Source organism: Gambusia affinis, linkage group LG04, assembly GCF_019740435.1.
Source record: "Gambusia affinis linkage group LG04, SWU_Gaff_1.0, whole genome shotgun sequence".
Taxonomy (NCBI): domain Eukaryota; kingdom Metazoa; phylum Chordata; class Actinopteri; order Cyprinodontiformes; family Poeciliidae; genus Gambusia; species Gambusia affinis.
The window spans coordinates 22,270,372-22,291,938 of record NC_057871.1 but is presented as its reverse complement, the minus strand read 5'-3'; the positions used below and the strand labels follow the sequence as shown (position 1 = coordinate 22,291,938).

General features: G+C 40.4%; 2 protein-coding genes across 3 annotated transcripts; both read right to left on the bottom strand.

Moving 5' to 3' along the window:
- Positions 1-42: 42 nt before the first annotated feature.
- dennd1c (DENN domain containing 1C) lies at positions 43-14,379 on the bottom strand. Of its 2 annotated transcripts, XM_044114447.1 has the most exons (23): positions 14,248-14,379; positions 13,758-13,822; positions 10,651-10,694; positions 10,139-10,188; positions 9,917-10,036; positions 9,118-9,187; positions 8,951-9,031; positions 8,790-8,855; positions 7,899-7,952; positions 7,453-7,563; positions 7,090-7,190; positions 6,693-6,738; positions 6,485-6,586; positions 6,233-6,358; positions 6,021-6,122; positions 4,517-4,607; positions 4,173-4,213; positions 4,046-4,096; positions 3,926-3,973; positions 3,735-3,842; positions 3,503-3,576; positions 2,478-2,694; positions 43-2,397 (listed from the first exon to the last, which is right to left on the bottom strand). In XM_044114447.1, exons 1-23 carry the CDS (start codon positions 14,262-14,264, stop codon positions 1,438-1,440), a joined length of 2,745 nt encoding a protein of 914 aa, XP_043970382.1. In that variant the 5' UTR covers positions 14,265-14,379; the 3' UTR covers positions 43-1,437. The 2 variants fall into 2 exon arrangements, with proteins under 2 accessions (XP_043970382.1, XP_043970383.1); XM_044114448.1 differs by lacking the exon at positions 8,790-8,855.
- LOC122829694 (tubulin beta-4B chain-like) lies at positions 14,248-19,991 on the bottom strand. Its single transcript, XM_044114449.1, has 5 exons — positions 19,695-19,991; positions 18,184-18,292; positions 17,980-18,090; positions 16,995-17,239; positions 14,248-16,921 (listed from the first exon to the last, which is right to left on the bottom strand). Exons 1-5 carry the CDS (start codon positions 19,749-19,751, stop codon positions 16,109-16,111), a joined length of 1,335 nt encoding a protein of 444 aa, XP_043970384.1. The 5' UTR covers positions 19,752-19,991; the 3' UTR covers positions 14,248-16,108.
- Positions 19,992-21,567: the final 1,576 nt, after the last annotated feature.

Sequence of the window (21,567 nt, the reverse complement as noted above, 5' to 3'; positions counted from 1 at the left end):
TGTTTCCTTGGTCAAAAAACAAAAAATTCAATGGACACGTTGTTTGTTAAAGCTATTTATTCACATTCTGAGAGAACAGTCCACAAAACTGCAAAGGTCATTTTTCAAAATGTCAGTTTGTGCAGGAAACAAACTAATGTTCAACAAATCTAAATACACTTTATGTGTTTATAATAAATGGTATTTTCACATTTAAGTTAAAAAATAGAAAGCAGTGCTTTTAAAGGGATAGGTTCTTTTTTTTTTTTTTTGCTATATTGACTTGCGGTTCTTGTGCCATTATCACTAATAGTTTCCTTACCTGTAATAAAACGATTGGATGGAATCGTGTATGCAGGTTACAATGCAGTATATTAATAGTCAACATTTGCACAAAAGACTTAAGTTTGACTTTTCTCTGCTGAGTGATGTTGCAGTAACACCAATTCTCACAATAAGTTTTAAAAATCCAAATAAGTCTTTTTTTTCCAGGCCACAAACGCTCTGAAAGCAACATCTTAAAGTTACAGTTTATCCAATCAGGCTGATGATCATTCACTGGTACATGTGGTGGAAAAGGCTGGGAAAACTTCTTGAAAGCCAGATTTTTTTTTTTTCCTCTTTAGTTTCCATATAATTTAAATTCAAAACGTTAAACTCTGCTATAGAGCCATGCAGACTCTATCGCAGACTTTCAGTCACATCCTTCCTCTAACCCACTTAGGGGACACGGCTGATTGGTTCTACTGTTAATCTATCATGTCTTTTTACAGGGAAGGAAATGTTTGCTAAAAAGTTCACAGAACTTGACTCAAAAAATCCAAGCGGTCCCTTCAGCCCAGTGGTTCTCAATCCTGATCCACACTGTCCTCCATGTTCTAGACGCGTCTTATTTGGCACACCTGATTCAAATTACAGCCTTACCTCCTCGCCTCCCCGGTGAGATGTTCTGGGCACCAGGAGGAGACCCTGAGGAACACCCAGGACTAAATGTTTCTCAGATGACCATGGAGCACCTTGTACTTCTCTGTTTAGGTTTCTGCCCCTGGCAATCCAATCCCAGATTAAGCAGATTAGGATGGATGTGGGAACAGGGACAGCAAGCGCTGAGGAACAGGATGAAGAACCACTGCTTTAGCCCGTCTGGTATATGACTTTAAAACTTAAAACGTGTCAATTTATGTTGCTCGGAAAAGATGAGGTGATGGATTTTCATTCCCCTAAATGTTCACACAATTTAAAAAAGAAATGGAAAACAGAAGCAATGGGGACGGAGATCCTAGCAACCGCTGGAACCAGCAACTTCCAACCTGAGAGAGTTCAATGAATGCCATAAATAACATTTCTTTTTCCTTCAGAGTTAATAATGACGCTTTAGTTTGATCCTGAGCCCTTTCTAAAACCAAAAATATTTACGGTTTCCTATTTCCTTCAACCAGTGAAAACTGAGACGTTACATCAAGCTTCAAATCTCTTCTTCAGTTCAGACACTTTGACTGGAGGGCGGTCTTCTTCCTCGGACGCCTCTGCGTTTTTGTTAGTGTCCAAGTCACACGGAGTCTGTACCTTTTCCCTGCATCGCAGTGCAGGCTCAGCAGAGTTCTTAGGAATGGACTTGAACTGAAAACCCTGCTGGCTGTATGACTGACACTGGAAGCGTGCTACAGCGGAAAGCACTTTGGGAGGAGGTGAGGTCACGCGGGGCCCCTGCTCCTCCTTCTTTGGGGTTTCATCACTCTCTTTCTCCTCAGATGGAGGCGGTTTGGACTCAGCAGTAACATCATCAGGCTCTGGTGGGACTGTAGCGTCACGCTGCGGCTTTTCCACCGAATTCAACAGCGGATCTTCTCTGTTTACACACTTTAAGTTCAATGTTTCTGTAGAATCATTATTTGTATCCTTCTGAGTTTCTGTCATTTCTTCTTTTGTCTCATTTTCTTGCATGTTATTCGTTTTCCCTTCTTCCTCTTGTAACACAGCTGCCTCCTCGCTCTGAATTCCTTCATCTTTCCTTTCGTCCTTTATTCTTTCATCTTCTTTTCCTTCAGTCATTTCTTGCGGGTTTTCCCCAAAGCTTGCTATGTTTTCGTGATCTCCTTTACTTTGCTCCTCTTCCATCTTCACTTCCTCAAAGTTATCGCTGTTGGTTGTTTCCTGCTTCTCATTTATTTCTCCATCAGTTTCCCTCCGTTTTTCTCTGACCTCCCTTTGTTTCGCTTCGTGCTCGGTGACCTCACTCGCCACCCGGAGACATTCTGCTCCCTCCTCCTCCGGCAAGCTGGTGTCCAGGCCGTGCCAGTCCGAGTCCTCTGTCCGGTCTGAAAGCTCCTCTGTGGTCTCCAGATTCCAGCTGTGCAGGCTGCCGCTGCCGCTGATGGACAGAGACAGGCTCTCCTGGCTGGGGTTGCCTGGACCACGCTAACAACCACATAAAAGAGAATTAGAACTGATTTCCAAGTAGATGCTTGGCAGTGCTGATCGTTTCCTTACTGATTTACCTTAATGATATAGTCATGGCTGTCTGGTCCAAACAAATCCAGGCTGCGAGTGCCATACAACAGGCCTCGGTCGTGGGAGCTGCGCGAGCTAAGAGTGTCAAAGATCTCCCCGAGGAGATCCATCTCTTCTGAGTCACATAACGGCGAATCATCTTCGTCTTCTTCTTCCTTCAGAGTCTCGGAGTCAGGCTGTCCAGCGAGCCTCGAGTTCTCCTCACTGAGAATGAAAGAAATAACATCAATGAAACTAAATGGAAGTTAGAAATGGTAATATTATAATATAAATGTGCGTAGTAGGTGTATAGCTGTTCAAATGCTTCATCTACTGCATTAAGAAATTATCATAATCAGTCGGATTTTTTATTCTTGATTTCCAGAGACAGCATTTTAGGTTATTTTATGTGTGGCTTCGTTAAACAGAGCAACAGACTGTCATGTGTTTCTAATCATAAAGTGGAAACAAAACCTAAAAAAGGGAAGAGATAAAAAACTAGTTTCCCTGTGTATATGTCAGAGACGTCAGCAGTTTGTCCTCTTTTGGCCATGTCATGTTTTAGGTTTGGCCCGTTTTGCTGGATTGCTATAATCAATGCATGTTCCCTACATCCACATATGGTGTTTATTTGAAGAAAAAAATCACATCTCATAAAAATATAACCTAAGATTCTCAATAGACTTTGAGGTTGGGCTCCTTACTGCTCTGCTCTTTCAGTGTCCAATGTCCTGACATTTCATAATAACGTCACAAACACTGATATTAAATTGTATTCATGATTCAAGGAGCAGAAACATGCTGAAAAACAGTAATAATAATAATAATAATAATAAAAATTTAATTTAGACATGACTGCAATAGGCTTTCATACTCATTTTGCAATAAAAACTAAATGAAACCTATTTTCCTCTTTTGACAAAATAAAGCAGACCTTTTAATCATAGGTTTGGCCCTTGGCTGGAGGACTTTAAAACTGGGGACAGTTTGAGGAGACCATACTGTGAAAATGATGCACCAGTGGATTTCCCACCTGTCCCAGAGATTTCCGGTGTCCCTTGTGATTTCCCTGTCTCTGATTTTCTGAGCAGGTCGGCGAGGTCGCGACTAACGGAGTAGAAGACCAAGACCAGAAAAAGAAAATATAACAAAAACAGTTGGAAGACGGCACAGACAGGACTGTCTATCTTGTACACACTTAACGTGATTCAGATGTAGATTTGTTTGCTGGAAACCAAAAAAAAAACAAAAAACAACAGTCTTACTTTCCCAAAGTGTTGTGTGATCGGCAGGCGGTTCTGTAAGCTGTCAGACTGGACGCGGCGGTGTGACATCGATCCGCCCCTCTGGAGGTTGTGATCCTCATGGTGGACCTGCATCACAGAGCGACGTAAGCAAGAGAAGCCTGCAGAACTCGGCTGAATCAAAGCGTTTGCCTACATGAACACGAGCCTACCTTGTGAATCAGTAAGTTTTTCAAACCGGATTTGGTAAGACCTTTAGTCTGTTAGAGACAACAATGAAAAGTTAGGTGGAAACCTGCAACACAGAGCACATAATGTCTGTCTGGACTCACCTTCATATTTGCTTTGGTCTTCATGTTCAGGATTAGAGCGCCGCCCCCTTTCTGTTAGAGGTACAAAGACATTAATGTTAGACTTTTCGGGCCAATAAAGAAAACAGATGTCGTCAAATGAACTTACCTTTAAATTGCCAACTAACTGCTGATAAGATTTGCCTCTTCCTACAAAAAAGAAAAAAAAAATCCAAATGAAAGAGTTTTAATTCAACAATATGAGAAAGAAATATTCACATGAAAGGGAAATCCCAATCTCTGTCAAAAACATAGACACTCCACCATCCAGAGAATCACTGACGAGTAATTTAAAAATCATAAAATGCAGTGTACTATTTTACCGCAAAAGGAGATACGTGTTATTGATTTTATGAAAGCGTCAGATTAGGTGACCGCAAAAGAATTTTTCTAAAGTGACTAAAACATAAAAATAAAAAGTCTGTGACATCCGCAAGACATACAGAGACACACCTGCTGTTGTTTCGCACTTTGTTATCTCTTCCTCAAAAAGGTCATCTGGTCTTTTCCCTTTGTTAAGAACATCCAAGCGATCATCGATGAACTGAAACAAACAAGTGGAGAAACAGCTTTGAAACCATCGTAGACACAAATATCTGAATCATTTTAAACAATTAGCCTGCATGGATTATAAAAACCTGCCTCAGTATTCATTTCTAACAGCTTAGTCCAATATTATTCATTCATACCCGTTTATGAATTTAGATTTAAAGCAATCGTTTAACTTTACCACCATGTTTCTTCAGGCTGCAAGTAATACTAATATTTTGGAACAGACCAAAATAATATTTTTTCCAGGAATCTAAAGATTAGGGTGATGACAAGAGGCATTCCACCCTAAAAGATAAATCTTTAAAATACCAGTGGAGACCTGCAAAAAGCTCTTCAGGATTTATATGAAGAGTTTGATGGTTGGACTTCCAATAAATGTTTTCTCACAGACTATTTAAATAATTCTCAACTTTCATTTTCAACAAAATGCAAATAAAGAAACAAATTGTGTGTTTTTCAATTATTCAAAATTAGTACTGCTTTTACATAGTGTAACTATCTCTTTAGAGATTCCTGTCTCATTTAAAAACAAAATACTTAAATATTTAAGATCTAAACATGCCTAAAGCATGACTAATGCTGAGTTTAAGTGAAAAGAAATATTAAATCTTAAACACTTTTGAAAGAGTTTTTTTTTAATCTTGTTTACTCAGGTGCAAAATATGAGTCTAGACTTTGAAATAGGTATGTCACAAATTAATTAATAGTATTTTATATTGATTAAACGTACAAAATAATTCAAAGTGGAGATATATCATAACTTTTTCTTTAAATTAAATACTTCCCATTTTCTTAGCCTCTCTCTAGATTTCTCTGTTGAAGTAATCTTAATACTGCTTTGGTTACAAAAAAGTTGCAGTCTAATAGTAGAAATAAGTTTTTTTGTAAGTTGTCAGGAATAATATAGTAAAGACAGTAATGCACATCATTAATTGCCATTTCCTTTCAATTACATCGTTTTTAAAACTTTTAAGAATTATTGAAGACCTTAGTTGGCAATGAGTAATGTAATTTAATTTTTATTTATTAATTTTATTCTACATGTCTGTCATGAATTGTGTTCCTGCTACTTGTCAAATTAGTTCTCCGGCATATTTAGTGAAATTCCACTGTATGTCCAGTAGGTGGCAATGTTTGGGATGACACCAAAAGTTCACTTTCCTGCCTTTTATGCGATCGAAATCCATACATGTACAGGCACTCATGTTATCCACTGCGGTGAACACAGTGCACACAGTATTTCTAAAGCTTAATACATTTTAGATTAGCTCACATACAAAGGAACAAATTTCCAATAACTCCTGAATCAGAGTCACATAATCTCATCAATTAACCAACTGCAAAATTTTGTTGTGTTTTTCACTTTAAGCCTCAGGAAACCTGCCCAGCAGAGGTCGCTGTTTACCTGTTTGAAGAATTGCGAATGAATGGCGCTTTGCAGGAACTGCTTCATACTGGTAGACTTGTGATCCAAAAAAAGCTCTTCACAGAAATAAATGTCACCTTCCTGTGAAGAGAGACGTACATAGAATGAGCAGCAAACACAACATATACATTCTGTAATTACAAAGACAACATTGGTGTTAAGTCTCCAGCAAATCTTAGTGACTGACAGACCTTTTCTCCCTGCAGGGCGTCCCTGTAGCCTCCAAACAGCAGAGCTTGAGCCTTCAGGAAAGCTCGAGAAACACCACAGCCAGGAGACACCGCCTGTCGCTTTAAACAGACCTTCAGGCCCGACATCTGAGCACATAAATGCAAGAAACCTGCTGATTACCTGCCTAATGTTGTCACTGAAACAGTTGGCATGCTCAACTAACGCAAAGCAACTCGCTGAAATTACAAAGACCTGAATAAATGTATTTTTACCACATCTGCAGGTATCTTCTTAAGGTCATCAAAGGGGGTTTCCAGAGTGTTTGTGTCAACGTTCAGAATAACCACTTCCTCCAACCCACGACTCCTCACCCTCTGATGTAGGGAAACATGTTGTCGAGAAGACAGCCAGTAAGAATAAACTTGATCAACTTGCGAATAAAGCTGGTGGGGGATGTGAGCGACTCGGTTAGTGGGGTACCTCCGAAAGAGTGGTGTGGACTCCAATCAGATAAGGCATGGGCGCACTGTAACCGCAAAAAACCCCCAAACACGTTATTTTGTGCTTGTAAAACACAAAATCTTGCAAAGTATGTTCTGTATAGTTTCTACTCCAAATATTTTAGGAAGACTGAAAGAAGACAAAACTAACTTAAACTTAAATTTACTATATCCACTGGCAGATTATGTCACTTAAGATTGTATGTTGTTGCAGTGTACGTGTAGGCGGATCAGTGCGCTAGTGTTGGGGTTAGGATGGATGGATGGATGGCTGGATGGATGGATGGCTGGATGGATGGATGGCTGGATGGATGGATGGATGGATGGATGGATGGATGGATGGATGGATGGATGGATGGAAGGTCTGGACTTCTCACCAGCAGTAGTCGAGTAGATGTGGTGGCAGGACAGGTATGAAGATGTGCTGCCAGTACATCGGGTATAGAACAGCACTGACTGCATGTACGCAAGATGTTAGCTGCACACACAAAATGGAGGAGAACTTTAAGGTATACATGCATGCTTATCTACTTCACATGTGATCAACAAGTACAGAGAGTCGCATTTGTCACAAAATGAAGCAATGTCATTTTAATGGTGTTTAAATATAAGTTTCGAAATGGTCTAGTCACACTTCCAAAATAAGTCTTGTTTGAGATATGTGTTTGAAGTATGACCAGGCTGTTGTCGACATGTTAGTTTTATGCAACACAAAGGGGAAATGAAAACGTGAGTCTTACGGTGCTGAGTTTGCTGGCGAAGATGAGGATCCGCCTCTCGAACAGCATGCTGGCATAGAGCTGAAGGAGATTCCCGACATCTACTGCTACGATCAGCTCAGTCAGGTTTCTCTAGCAAAGCCAAAGAGACAGGGAGTGTTTGTGTTTTGTTCAGGCGTTTATGTCCCTAGAAATTTCCTGACATTTGATCAAATTACAATCACAAACTTTGTATTTCTTTGGGATTTTATGAGACAGCCCAACTCAAAGTAGTGCAAAACCCTGAGTACCACAAAAGTGGGGTTTACATTTATATATTTATCTTTAGCCTCGCTGAGTTGAGGTTTGCAGAAGCACCAGGACTTTTGGAGTAAGTCTCTATCAGATTTGCACATCTAAAATCTAAAAGGTTTTGCAAAACAGCTCAAACTCAGTCATAGCTAATTAACAAAAGCAACCATACTCACATTTTCAGGAATAGAAGGAAGACTCTTTGGATCTGGAGCAATAAAATATGGAATCTGTCCAGAAAAAAACAAAAAAGAACCATAAAGCCAGAGTAAGAAAAATGGAGGAAAATAGAGAGGATGTACTTTTTTTCCAGCATCGTGGATGTAGTCTAACATCTTGGTGCATATATGAATAAAAGGCTGCAAGGTAACATTGTCCATTTTTATTCCGAAATGATCAGCCCAATAATTGTGCTTCCACATGCAGACTGTGCTGCTTTTGAGCAATTTTTCTTCCACAGCTTTGAGTCAAATATCTGTTTTTGTACCATTAACATCGTCTGTTCCTGTAAAAGCCCGACAGTGCACCACACATATCTTGTTAAACTTCCCATCATCGGTTGCAAAGTCTGCATTCAGACTGAAGAAACCGTATCTATGCTGCAATAAAATCTACATCAACATTCAACTGCATGCTGTGACATAGATGCGAAACATGAGAGTTATTTAAATGAGGGGTTAATTTGTGGGTGAGTTGAATTAGAAATGCGCACTTGCTGGTGCTGGAGACGGCTTTGTCATTTTGGAATGAAACTCAAACACAAAAACAAAAACAAGGATGATACAACAAGGTGTAGGTTGGAGCCAAATGGAACAAATTCTCAGACAAACCATTTCCATGATGAGGCATTAGTCACGGTTTTTAAACAGACTGTAGATCATTAGGAGAGCTAGCTAGGGTTAACTGTGTTAGGTTCAGCATAGACATGTCCTCTCTTAGAGGGCTGAGTCAACAGCGTTTTAGTTCACACAAAAAAGCTGAAGTCATCAAGCACAGACAGCCAGCGTTAGTCTGTACAAGCCCGGCTGGATCTGCCTCTGGGCCACATGGACTCCTGTGGCACTCACCCCCTCTGGTCCCTTTGTGTGTCCAACAGAACGGGACACCTCAGTGCTCACCAAAAGCTGCTCTCCCTCAGGAAAGAAACACAACACGCAAAACCACTGACAGAACACGTTCAAACTCAAGTGCGACTCCCGGGTTCTGGTCGGCTAGTTAAGAGATTTACCATCTGCAGGGTGACAGATCCGGAAGCCAGCGGTATGGACTGCTTGTAGAGCGTCGCCAGGAGCGCTTTGATCTCATTGATCTGTTGAAGAGGCGGTTCACATTCAGGCGATGCTCATGCCACAGTGTGGAGAGAGTCGAGATTAGAGGTTAGGAACTAGAACTCACCTGTCCTTTAGAGAGGTAGTCGGCCAAATTGTTGAGAAGTTTGTAGAACACCTCGAACCACGGGAGATAACTGTTTGAAATTGATACAAGACGAAATCATGGTTTTGAAAAGAATAATCGATTCCCTCGTGACTATATCTAATAATCTGTAAGATATGGAATGAAATAATCACCTTTTTTTGGGAAACTTTTTCACAAATTAACACAACATTTTAATTGATCACATTTATGCTTTCTATTTTACCCCCACCTGTCTCTACCCGCAAATAAAAAAAACAACAAACGATAAATTGCTAACACTAAGATTTCAGCGATTAAAAAAAAGCAAGAATAAAATACATAAACGCTTCCTATGAATATTAAAGACAATGACATCCATAAAAAAATATGTAATGTGAAGGCTCTTTGGTGAGTCCAATGGACACAGGTGGAACCATTAATTTACAAAAACCTGTGCATAAAAAATTGTTTAAAAAAGTTGATACTTCCTGACTAAGATAATATTCCCCCATAAAATTTTAGCTTGAACTCACAGGATGGGGAATAACATAAACCTTTTGATGTTTTTTTTTCTGAAGAACAAAAGAGAAATTTTACTGCAGAAACTGGCAATTTAAGTGGCTAAATGTCAGAAAATTAATTAATATTTGTTACTTATAGTAAGGTACAAAGTTAATAATGGGATACAAAGAAAATTAAATATTTCCATGACAATCTTTCGAAGAACATGTTTTCTTTTGTGTCCAAAAGACACAGGTGGAGCACGAAATAAAGGTTAAACATGCAGACGAAAGCATACCTGAGAATGCAAAGGCACGTCTGTGTGCTGTTGGTGAGGCGACAGAAACCAAAGCGCTGGCATCCCTCAAGGTCAGTCAAAACAAAAGTAAAGTGCTGCACGGCCACCCCATCCCTCTGTCTGAGCAGACGAGTGTGGTGAGAGGAGGACACTTAGATCAAGTTAACCAGGTTTGACCGGGCATGCAGCGAAAACCCAGACACTTCCCAGTTTTATACTCACCTTTGGATGTCATATGGGAAGCAGAACCTGGGCAAAGTTTGACTGGATTCCTGGAAAATAAGCAATTAATGAGCAAAATAAGGAGCGAGAGACACAAACAAAGACGGTTCTGTTAAAGTACAAGAGCTTCACGCGCTCACGTCGACTTTGGAAACTATTTCAGGTCTATGGTGTTACAATCTGAGCAATGTAGACATTGTCTCCATCGTAAACAATTAGAAGATGTGAAAGAAAGTGAAAGGTAAAAGAGAATGTTCACATGTCAATAAATGGTTGAAACATTGTTGGTTTTGATCAAATGGATTTAAAAAGCCTGACTTTTGGTTTCTGTTTTAGCCTAAATTTGACTTGTGGGTTAAAGTTCAATTTATTCCCTCCCCGATCTAAATAAGGTCGGTGCTTAAACAGCCACACAAAATATGTCCAGTGTTTGAAGACTGAAGTCGAGCGACTGTGATCATTTTAAAAATATTCCCAACAAACAACACATTCCCTGGAGCAGCAAAGGCTACCTCGTCCCTGAAGTCTTCTGGAAACTGAAACTTTACTCCAGGATCTGCAAAGTAAAAAAAAAAAAAAGTTATGAAAAGGAATGAACAGCCTACATCACACAAAGGCATTTCAATAAGTTAAATTTTCAGCAAAAAGTTAATTCAGTTCAGACACAAACATTCTATAGATACGGTTATACATGTTTTTTATAACTTGCATTTTTCTTTCAACTAAACGTATGGTGATGTACTGTAGAGAATGTGCACTCAATATTTAGTAAGGGCTCCTTTTCCATTAATTACTGCATCAATGCAGAGTAGCACTGAGACAGTCCCCCTGTTGAGATGTTCAGCAAACCTGGGGTGCATCAACACTGGTCTTGTTTGCAGTGTTAGGTCTCACCATCTTCTTTTAGGTCACAAAAATGCAAAGTCAAAACCAAAACTGATCTAGATTCTGTGAAACTAAAGACAACAGAGAATATTAATAATAAAAAAATAGGTGTTTTCATGCAGTCATACCTGAACTTAGAGGAATTAACCAAGTCTAATAATAAATCAACCAAACCGCCTTAAAACATCACCAAAATAAAGGATGTCCTGTCAAAACAGGATCCGAAATAACTGCTGCACGCTGTTATTGTCAATAGGTTTGACGATTGTACTGGTGTTTATGCTTGTTTTTACAAAAAAAAAAAAAAAAAGAAAAGATTAGCAAGCTGGTGCACCTTATCCATAATGCTGCTGCTAGAGTCCTGACCAACACCAGGAACATGGATCATACCACACCAGTCCTTAAGTGATTGCACCGTCTCCCTGATTGTAAAATAATAGAAATATTGTTGATGGTCTACAAGTCAGCGAATGGTCTTGGTCGTAAATGCACTTCAGTGTTGCTAGTGTGATATGAACCAAGTAAACCCTTCAGGTTGTCAATGACCTGTTTACTCCTCATTTCTAGGAACCAGAACCAAATCAGGTGATGCATTTAGTCAGGCTTTTCCTTTGAATAAGGACTCAAACTGTTTATTGCAGCTATAATTATTGAAATAATTATTTTAATATAATTATTCAAATAAGAAATTTGTTTTAATAATTTTTAATTAGCTTAATATGGGAATTCAGATTTCCTTCCCGTTATATGTTTATCTGTCATCAGTTTATGTTTTAAACTCTGTCCCCTTTTTTTTTCTGTAACTCATTTTTAATTACCCTATCTGAGAATGATGCTACAAAAGACATTGACAATATTTCAGAGATCATCCATGGGGTTTATATCAGCTGGGTTTACGACCCAATCAGGTGCAGTGATGCTCATTAAAGAAATCATCCCAAGCACATTGAAGAGACACTAAGTCCTTCTGGAAAATAAAATTAGCATTCCTGTAGGGATTGTCAGTAAAGAGAAGCACAAACTTCTCCAATATTTCTTGGTAAACAGCTGAGAATCAGCACAAACAAAAGGCACGACTTTCTGAATCATCACTGACTGTGGAAACATCACAGTGGACCTCAAGCAGCTTGAATTCTGACTCTCTTTTTTTCTAATTGAAAAGCGAGATACACATTCATTTACATTCATTAAGCTACAGAGCTGTCCTTTTTTCATCATCCCTGGTTCAGGATTGACATCACATAAGAAATGCATCTTCCTTCTCCTGGATACATATACGTGTGTCTGTTGTAACTCTTGAAGCACTGCGGTCCAAGCCTCGAGAAACTCCCCCAAAACTCTTGAATGGGCTTTTCCTCTGAACCCTACTGATGCTGTTTTTAACCTGTTGCTTGTGCATCTGTTTATACCACGCTTTCCGTCTAATTAACTCTTGAGGGTGAGGGTGTCGATCAGCTGATCGGCTGTCAGGTTTTCCCTCTGACTGCCATGGCCAAAACTTCACATTTCAGTATAAAAGATTTCTGTGTTTCTACTGGTCTAATTTTGTAATTTTGGACAATCATTAGCTGTAAGTTATCATGATTAGATTTAAAATAAATAAACACTTGAAATATGTTATCTTGAGTCATTATAGAAGTTTCACTTTTCAAATTTCTGAATTACTGAAATAATATAAACTTAATCGTATCAATAATTTATTGATTTATTGACACACCTCTACTGTGGCCAAAAAAAAGGCATTATTAATTATACTAGATAAAAAAATCTTTAAAAATTATTAACTAATCTTGAATGTGAAATCTCATCTGGTCAGTTTTCAGCTCTCACAGAGTTAACAGGATGCTCTGCTTGGGTTTACTTGTGACTAAAAAGGCTTTGTGGTTTTCTTCTGATCACATGACAGGAAGAATGTGTGACTGTCAGAACAGCACAAACAGCTTCACATACAGAAAGTTTAGTTTAGTTTTATTTTCTCCCAATTCACGTGTACCAATATTAATTTATGTTCAAGTCCGCTGTCAAAACACCGGAGTAATGACCGAGTCATGACTCACAGATTGTGCAATTCAGTTTTGCAATCCATTGAGTCATGCTGAAATAAAACAAGTCCAAGATACATAGAGTGACAGAAAAACATTTGATGAGTAACTTCATTGTAGTAGACAAAATATCAGTGTCAGTTTATATGTATATATGTATTACAAAGGGAATGTAGTGAATAAAATCACAATGTAGAGTCCAAGACAATGAAAACAGACCAAATCAAATGGTTAAATTTTACCTATGTCTTCTACTGGTAAAATAAATCTGAGACTTCTTTTTTAAAGGTTTTTATTGGCTCTAGTGGTCTTTATTTGATAGTTAATTGACAGGAAAGTGGGTAGTGAGAGAAGGGGGAAGACATGCGGCAAAGGTCGCCAGGCCGGGAATCGAACCTGCGACGGCCGCGTCGAGGAATAAGGCCTCCATATGTGGGTTGTGCTTAACCCCTGCGCCACCACAGCACATCCAGATTGAAGCTTCACCAAATTGACACAGATGTTACATGAGACTTAAAGTTCTATATTGAGAAGCAGAGACCACAAACCCACAATCTTCTTTGTTTTCAGTGGACTTCAACAATCTGATATAGAAGATGATGAACATAAGCAGTGCTCAGAACCGACCCAAACATGTGTGAATCATTCTGGTTGGGTGTGTGTGTGGATCCAGAAGCTACGACTCTCCTCACCTTTGTCTGTGGCTACAGGGCATGTTGCTTCAAAGAACCAGTTGAAAGTTCGCTCGGGGTTTTGTCTGACAGGAAGCACATGAACACCAAACGCGAGAGATTTCTGTTAGAGTTTGACATGTGTGTTCGCATTAATTCAGAAATTAATAATAATACAAAAAAGTAATTAGACGTTTACTCCAAACTGAATCTGATTGCGAGCAATATAAAATATCTGTGTTATTACAGGCAAAGACGTGTTTTTCTGCTCATGATAGGCTTAATATACAGATCAACGCATGTCAAATTTAGTAAATAAAATCTGCTTAATAGAGACATAAGAATAAGTCCACTGTCATGTCTATGGCAGCAAATACAAGGGCAGAAGAGTTGCTGCATTAAACTTCCTGTGCAGTTTTGTGAGAGGAAGTTCTTAAAAACCACAAGAACTGAGTGAGAGGCAGAGAGAAAATGATGGAGGTCGACAAAAATCATGAGTGAACTAACTTACTTCAGTCTGGAGCCCATCCTGCCTGAATGTGACTGTTTCCATGTGTTAGTCCTGGAGGAGATGAGGGCCCTCAGTGCTCGGCTAGACGAGTGCCATAGCTCTGATGAGGCGCCGTTACAGATGAGGGCAGACCGCCAGCAGAAGCAGCAGTCTGCTCAGTCAGCGCCAGAGTGACGAAACACTTCCTGATCTATCTGAATATGTTCTTGTCAATGTGTAAATGACGTGCGTGATGAGACAGCCTCTGAGATGTGAACTTCTCGTAACTCATTGTTATTTTGTGTTTAAATTTAAAAGAGTTCATAAGATCGAAAGATGACATCTTCCTCAAAATTAAAATGACCCACTTCGCTGATATCTCCTGCTGCTTGCTTGTGTGGTGAATCTCTAAATAACAGAACAGCTCAGAGCATGGAGGCTTAATGTAGTTTTAGAGTTCTGACATCAGCAGATCCGTCGGTGAGAATCCGGTTTTACTTGATTTGTGCAGTCACGCACACGCTTATGTTAGTTAACGCATCATTATTGAGAACAGTTGACTAGGTTTCCCCGCTATTGTTCAAGTAAATAAAAGTTAGATAAACACTGCATGTACACCAGCTGCAAAGAGGCAAAGCAATCCACATCCTGATCAGAAAGGCACTTTGCACACAGACCCTTTGCTGCCCCCTGGTGTCACTCGAAGGCATTTGAAAAGTAGAGGTCTCCATTTTGACAAGTTTTTTTGTCATCCAAGATGAAAACTGAAAGGGAATTCAAACAAAGGCAATTTTAACAATAAATCAAAAATATTTGATGAAAAATATCTTCAAGCTGAACCTCAAGCTACAGAAGTGATCCCACAGACAAAGACTTGTTTAATAATATATTTATTTCAACCAATGCCAAATCAGACAAGTGCTCAAACTGGGCCCAGTGTGAAAGATTATCTGGCGATGATGGCAATGAACAAAATGCTACTGACAAGAAATCACTTGCACACGTCTTTGGCTAAGTTCACACAGCAGGCAAATGTGACCCAAATCCGCAGTTTTTCGCCCGTTCCGATTTTTTCTATCTCTAAAAAGCCAATCTGTGCCACCTCCATATGTATCCGATTGTTTCAAAGGATCTGCAGTCTGAACAGTCGTGTCGCATTTAATCCTACATTTACATCCTTGATGTGAGACATGTGTCATAACTCTGCACCAGATGCAAACAATGGCTGAAAATTATGATTATGACGTAAGTCTGCATCAAGAAAGCACCTCACATCACCATATCGCCACTCCTGGCTCTGACTAAACATCCAAACAGACTTCGCTACAGACGTTGCAATCGATGATCCGCCAAAGGCCATCGCTGTTAGTTGTACTTTCTTTTTATTGGTATCTTGTTACGATACTGTTGATTCCCATTACTGAATAAGCTTTAAGATCGATAAATACACTATTACTTCAGTAGAGAGTTCGCTGCTACATGATGTCAACGTTCTTCTGCGCAGTGGGCTTACTTTGGGGTCATACACGTTCACATTGTGCCATTGCATTTAATTAGTAAGAACAGCCGCACAAAAAAATAAATAAATAAATTGTATTTTAGCAAAAAAATTGGAATTGAGCATCACGACCTGCTGTGTGAATGTAGCCGTTGTTACCGCTACAAAGGTCAGCTATGTTTTTAGTGTGTGAATTCAACTCTGCCAGAAGAAGAAAAAAGGTGACGACTAGAAACTGAAGAGGCAGGGAAGAGATGACATGAATAAGAGAGCAGGAAAAGGACAAGACAGGAAGGAAAAGTAAAAACTAAAAGAAAAGAGCAGAGTAGGACTTGGCTAACCGGATGTATGAGTGCCAATGAGAAATATGAGTGACTGTTAGCCTTAGGCGACTTCCTCCTCTCCTTCCTCCTCAAACTCTCCCTCCTCGGCTGTGGCGTCCTGGTACTGCTGGTACTCGGACACCAAGTCGTTCATGTTGCTCTCCGCCTCAGTGAACTCCATCTCATCCATGCCCTCTCCGGTGTACCAGTGGAGGAAGGCCTTGCGCCGGAACATGGCGGTGAACTGCTCGGAGATGCGCTTGAACAGCTCCTGGATGGCCGTGCTGTTGCCGATGAAGGTGGCGGCCATCTTGAGCCCGCGGGGTGGGATGTCGCACACGGCTGTCTTGACGTTGTTGGGGATCCACTCCACGAAGTAGCTGCTGTTTTTGTTCTGCACGTTCAGCATCTGCTCGTCCACTTCCTTCATGGACATGCGCCCTCGGAAGACGGCGGCCACGGTCAGGTAGCGGCCGTGGCGGGGGTCGCAGGCTGCCATCATGTTCTTGGCGTCGAACATCTGCTGAGTGAGTTCGGGCACGGAAAGAGCTCTGTACTGCTGGCTGCCCCTGCTGGTGAGTGGCGCGAAGCCGGGCATGAAGAAGTGCAGACGAGGGAAGGGCACCATGTTGACCGCTAGTTTGCGGAGGTCGGCGTTTAGCTGGCCGGGGAACCGCAGGCAAGTCGTCACCCCGCTCATGGTGGCAGAGACCAGATGGTTGAGGTCTCCGTAAGTGGGTGTGGTGAGTTTGAGGGTGCGGAAGCAGATGTCGTATAAGGCCTCGTTGTCAATGCAGTAGGTCTCATCAGTGTTCTCAACCAGCTGGTGCACAGAGAGGGTAGCGTTGTAGGGCTCCACAACAGTGTCTGACACCTGCGCAAACAACACATGAGTTCAGGGTGGCAGCTAAAGTATACCAAGAAGTAAACTGACCCAGTCGTCATACCTTGGGAGAAGGCACCACACTGAAGGTGTTCATGATACGGTCGGGGTACTCCTCCCGGATTTTGCTGATGAGCAGGGTTCCCATGCCGGAGCCGGTACCCCCGCCCAGGGAGTGCGTGAGCTGGAAGCCCTGAAGGCAGTCGCAGCTCTCGGCCTCCTTCCTCACAACGTCCAGGACTGAGTCCACCAACTCAGCTCCCTCTGTGTAGTGGCCCTTTGCCCAGTTGTTACCTGCTCCACTCTGGCCTGTAATGTCAGGATTATAGCGCTGAACTGTTGCTATGACAACATACTTTGCAAGCTCTTGCAATATTAAAACACCACAATATTTTCTGGAAAAAGGAAAATAGTGCTTTCTCAAATGATGCTCACATTGATCTGTTTTGTGTGTGCGACACCGAGCTCAAAACAGTGAAAGTTGAGAGTCAGCGCAACCAGCCACAAGTACGCACATCAGGCAGACCGCCACAGGTGTGTGGTGTCTGCCCTGGTGGATAAGAAGTGGGGCTAGATGCCCAACTAGCTCATCTAACTTGCTAGCATCTATTCAGATTGAAGGAAATTAAGGAATTTGTCGTGAGGAATGTAGGTAAACTATGAAATCTGAACTGCCTGCGAACAGTGCGCAGTGTCCACACGACTCTGGCTACACACAGTATGTGGAAGCCTTTATTTTGAAGTATAAAATAATTTGTCCCCAACAGAAAACAAAAACAAGAAAAAGAAGGATGTTTCCGTTTTCTTAAAAGTTGAGTCTTGCTTCTATGAACCAAATATTGCACATCATCTTGTAAGGTCAATGTTTTGCTACACACCTCCACTTTATGTTTTATCTGTGTTTTTATCCATTTGGGATTTCAAGTATCTCCCATATTAATCATTTTTTATGCTAATCCCATATAAATTCTGTCTTGCTTTGTTATGCATTATGAAAAGTAGTTTTGATTTGATAGAGAAAATTAAAGAGCACTCTCTGAGTTACATACCAAAGACAAAGTTGTCTGGCCTGAAGATCTGTCCGAAAGGGCCAGAGCGGACAGAGTCCATGGTGCCAGGTTCCAGATCTACTAAGATGGCCCTTGGCACGTACTTTCCACCTGGAACAGATATGCTATTGGGTTTTTTTTCTGAGGGGAAAATAGAGTTTCTAAAAAGAGTTTAAATACTGAGACAAAATCACGTAATCAAACCTGAAGCCTCATTGTAGTAGACGTTGATCCTATCCAGCTGCAGATCGCTGTCCCCATGGTATGTTCCAGTCGGATCAATGCCGTGCTCATCACTGATCACCTCCCAGAACTTCAAACAGATAGAGATGAGAGATTAGTTACAATGAGATGAACATGTTAATAAAAACATAAATCCTGAATGCACAGGGTGCAATAAATTACTGCACATCCCACCATGCTGAAAGAAACCATGTTACTACTGGGAGTTTACATCTTCTCTAATGACTTCAACATTTATTCAATACTTCAGGTTGCATGTACAAGAATCTGTGTTTATAACAAGTACAAAAAACTAAAAAAATATAGAATAATAATTATGCAACACAAAGGCTTCAAAATTAATGTTTCTTGCCTGATATTCAAGAAAACAATTTCTCTTTTCAGAAAAGATCCAAATAATCTGTACCCATAAACAAATCATCTTGATAATTGAGCCAGATTTTTGAGTTTGTTCACGCTGACAGTGACAATAATACTGACATTCGAAGGGTGGAGCCAAACACACAAATCTGGAGCAAAAGAGAAAATGTTTTCTTTTTAAGAAATATACAGTTGAGAAATATGCCATTTTCCCATCGCTGCCGAGTCTTTCTCTGAGACAACAAGAACACAAAACTGATGAAAACCACTTTTTCCCCTCCATTTTGGTCTTTTACTTCTTCTCTTCAATGAATACATGAGTGAAATGTTGTAGTTCATATTAGTTTTCACCACCAAGCAGCTCGTCTTTACAGTTGTGGGAGATGTATTTAAACCTTAAAAATACAATTGTAAAGTTCATTCATTCTAACCTCTTAAAATGCTGAACGTGAATCAAAGATTGTCCTTCATACAAATCATATTTGCAAAAATATGCATATTTTTTACTTTTATTTATTTAGTTCATCCATTGCAATGTAAATTATAATTTACTTTTAATTTGTCCGCAAATAACAGTATCAATGTGATACTGTTATTTGCAAGTCTCCATCCTTCCAGTGCATTCGGTGTCTGAGCCACACCCCTCTATCTGTGGTTACACGCGCGCACACGGTTACACGCCCACGCATATTAATTATTACAATATTTAATATTTTAATTTAAAAGTTAACGTGGATATGTTCCCCACAAACGCGTTCTCCACTTGCCGTGCGGCTCCCAGTCGAGTACAGCAGTCGCCCATTCAACGGGCTTCATGTGACAGCAGCGGGGATGTCTCGGTTTGCCACCGCCCATCCTGAAGGATGCTATTGTACGCTGCCTTCACGGCTCTCCTGTGCACGACACTTTCCTCTCCGCTGTGTTTGACCTACTTAGTGTTTCCTGGGGACAGCGTGCTGTCTTACCAGCTGTCATGTCACGACCAGCAGCAGCCAGCTTGTATTTAGTTACATAAAAAAAAAATAAATAAATAAATAACCGGCTACCATTGTTAACAGGTAGATAACCCGCTCCGACCCCAAAGGTTCGTTGGCTCTTCTCTCTCTCCCTACCTTCGCTCCAATCTGGTTCCCGCACTGCCCGGCCTGAAGATGCACAATCTCACGCATGTTGTCGCTGCTGCGTTGAGGGGAGTATGCAAACTGATGGAGAAACGAAGGAAGGTGGGAAGAAAAAAATAAGCTTAAAGGGTTTTTTTTTTTTTTTTTTTTTTTTAGCGACTCGGTTCGCTCTTGACCCTCTCGGTTTTGTCGAGGAGGGAGCCTGGCTGAATGGCGGAGGGGTTTGTAACAGGGTTATAAGCTCCCTCGTCTCGCCCTTCCCATCCAACCGCGGCTGCGCTGTTCCTGTCTGCGCTGCAGAATTACGTCATCTCCATAGCAACGAAAACTGGGCACAGCCGGTGCAAATGGCCTGTCTAAACCGGCCAGCTTGAAGAGAGCAGGAAAGAGAAGAAACTAATCTTTGTTTGAATAACATGTTAAAAAAAACCCAATGGCGTTATATTGCGTAATACGGACATTATAATTTTCCATTTTGGAGCTTGAGACACATCTCTCAGCGGAGTAGTCTAAATATGTCCGCTCCATTTGAATGCACAACCCTTCTCCCACCTCCAAACCCATAATGTGTTCAAAATGTATTTAATGTCCACGATGTTAGCTTTGGCTTTGAAGAGAATCCTGCTTTTCATTATTCCATATTTAGCCTGTTAATTTGTTTGAGTTGTTGCCCATGGAGACAGGATGTTTGACAACAGAAGCTGGAAGGAAGTCAGGGTGATGATATGGAAATGGCACGCATTCCTCACTCACCCCGCATTTTCATGCAGTAGACCGTTTTCAAAAGACAGCTTCAAACATGACTTAAGAGTACAGAGAAGAAAAGTAACCTCCCAGAAGTAGTATGCAGTTGAAAACATTACGCATGTCCTACTATAAAAGTGACTTATTTTTGCACAATCTAAATCAAACCAAACTTTTAGGCCATTTTGACAAAAACAGTTTTCTTGTATGACACAGTGGGAAAATGAAGTAATAGTATAAAAAAATAACAGCCAAAATATAAAAAAAGATTTCCACGAGTCTGGTTCATCTTACTGGTCCGAGATTACAGATGCCTGTTAATCTGTTCAAACAATTCAGCGCAAATGTTAGTCACAAGGTGTAAGACAGGCTATTAATGTGTTTGAGAAAAAAGGCAATTTAAAAAAGAAATCTAACTTACTTGTTCTTAAATAGATTAAAAAGTTTAGAAGTGGACTCCACCAAATGTATTTTACACTTGAATTAGTGATAACTTTGTACATTTATGTGAGAACAAATGTGAAATCAAGGAATTTACAACTCCGTAGCTATTATTAAAATCACAAAGCAGCGTTCCGCATTTTGTTTTGAGCCTGCATCTGCAAATCTGGGCTGCACAAGTGGGAACTTGTTAACACCTGTAGCAAGAAGATTCTGGCTTGGCTTTTTCTGCATAGAGTTTGCATGTTCTTCACGCCCATGGATGCATGAGAGGTGATTTTATCTTTTTAAATTTCCCATAGGAGTCCTCATGTGAGAGCACGGTTCTTTGTCCTGTGTCTCTCTGGGTAGGTCGCGAATCTCTTTAAGGGAAAGAAAAAGACACACAGACATGGAAAACTGACTCTAATACTGAACACTGATTTAGGTTGGCCAGAAGTGTTTGGACTGAGACAAAGCAAGAAGGGTGTCCACCATGCATGCTTGGGGAGAACATGCCACCCCCATGCAGAAAGGCTCCAGTTCAAACACTGAACAATCTTGCTGCATAAATTCTTTAAAAATAGGCCTCTGAAAAGTAATGTTTTTAGCTTGTTTCTCTCTGACTAGTTGACCTGGTTACTGGATGCATCATTTGGCAGCTGGTTTTCAAACTTTTTATTATATTTCATTTCTATTT

What these genes read in the sequence shown, in the direction of transcription:
- dennd1c (XM_044114447.1), bottom strand. An exon ending in AAAACTTACTGATTCACAAG is followed by an intron (nt 3,843 to 3,925) that starts GTAGGCTCGTGT and finishes TCTGTGATGCAG; the next exon opens with GTCCACCATGAGGATCACAA. An exon ending in GCCATGACTATATCATTAAG is followed by an intron (nt 2,398 to 2,477) that starts GTAAATCAGTAA and finishes TGTGGTTGTTAG; the next exon opens with CGTGGTCCAGGCAACCCCAG.
- LOC122829694 (XM_044114449.1), bottom strand. Translation starts at nt 19,751, where the DNA reads ATGCGTGAGATTGTGCATCTTCAGGCCGGGCAGTGCGGGAACCAGATT. An exon ending in GGAACCAGATTGGAGCGAAG is followed by an intron (nt 18,293 to 19,694) that starts GTAGGGAGAGAG and finishes ATCTGTTTGAAG; the next exon opens with TTCTGGGAGGTGATCAGTGA. An exon ending in CTACTACAATGAGGCTTCAG is followed by an intron (nt 18,091 to 18,183) that starts GTTTGATTACGT and finishes TATCTGTTCCAG; the next exon opens with GTGGAAAGTACGTGCCAAGG.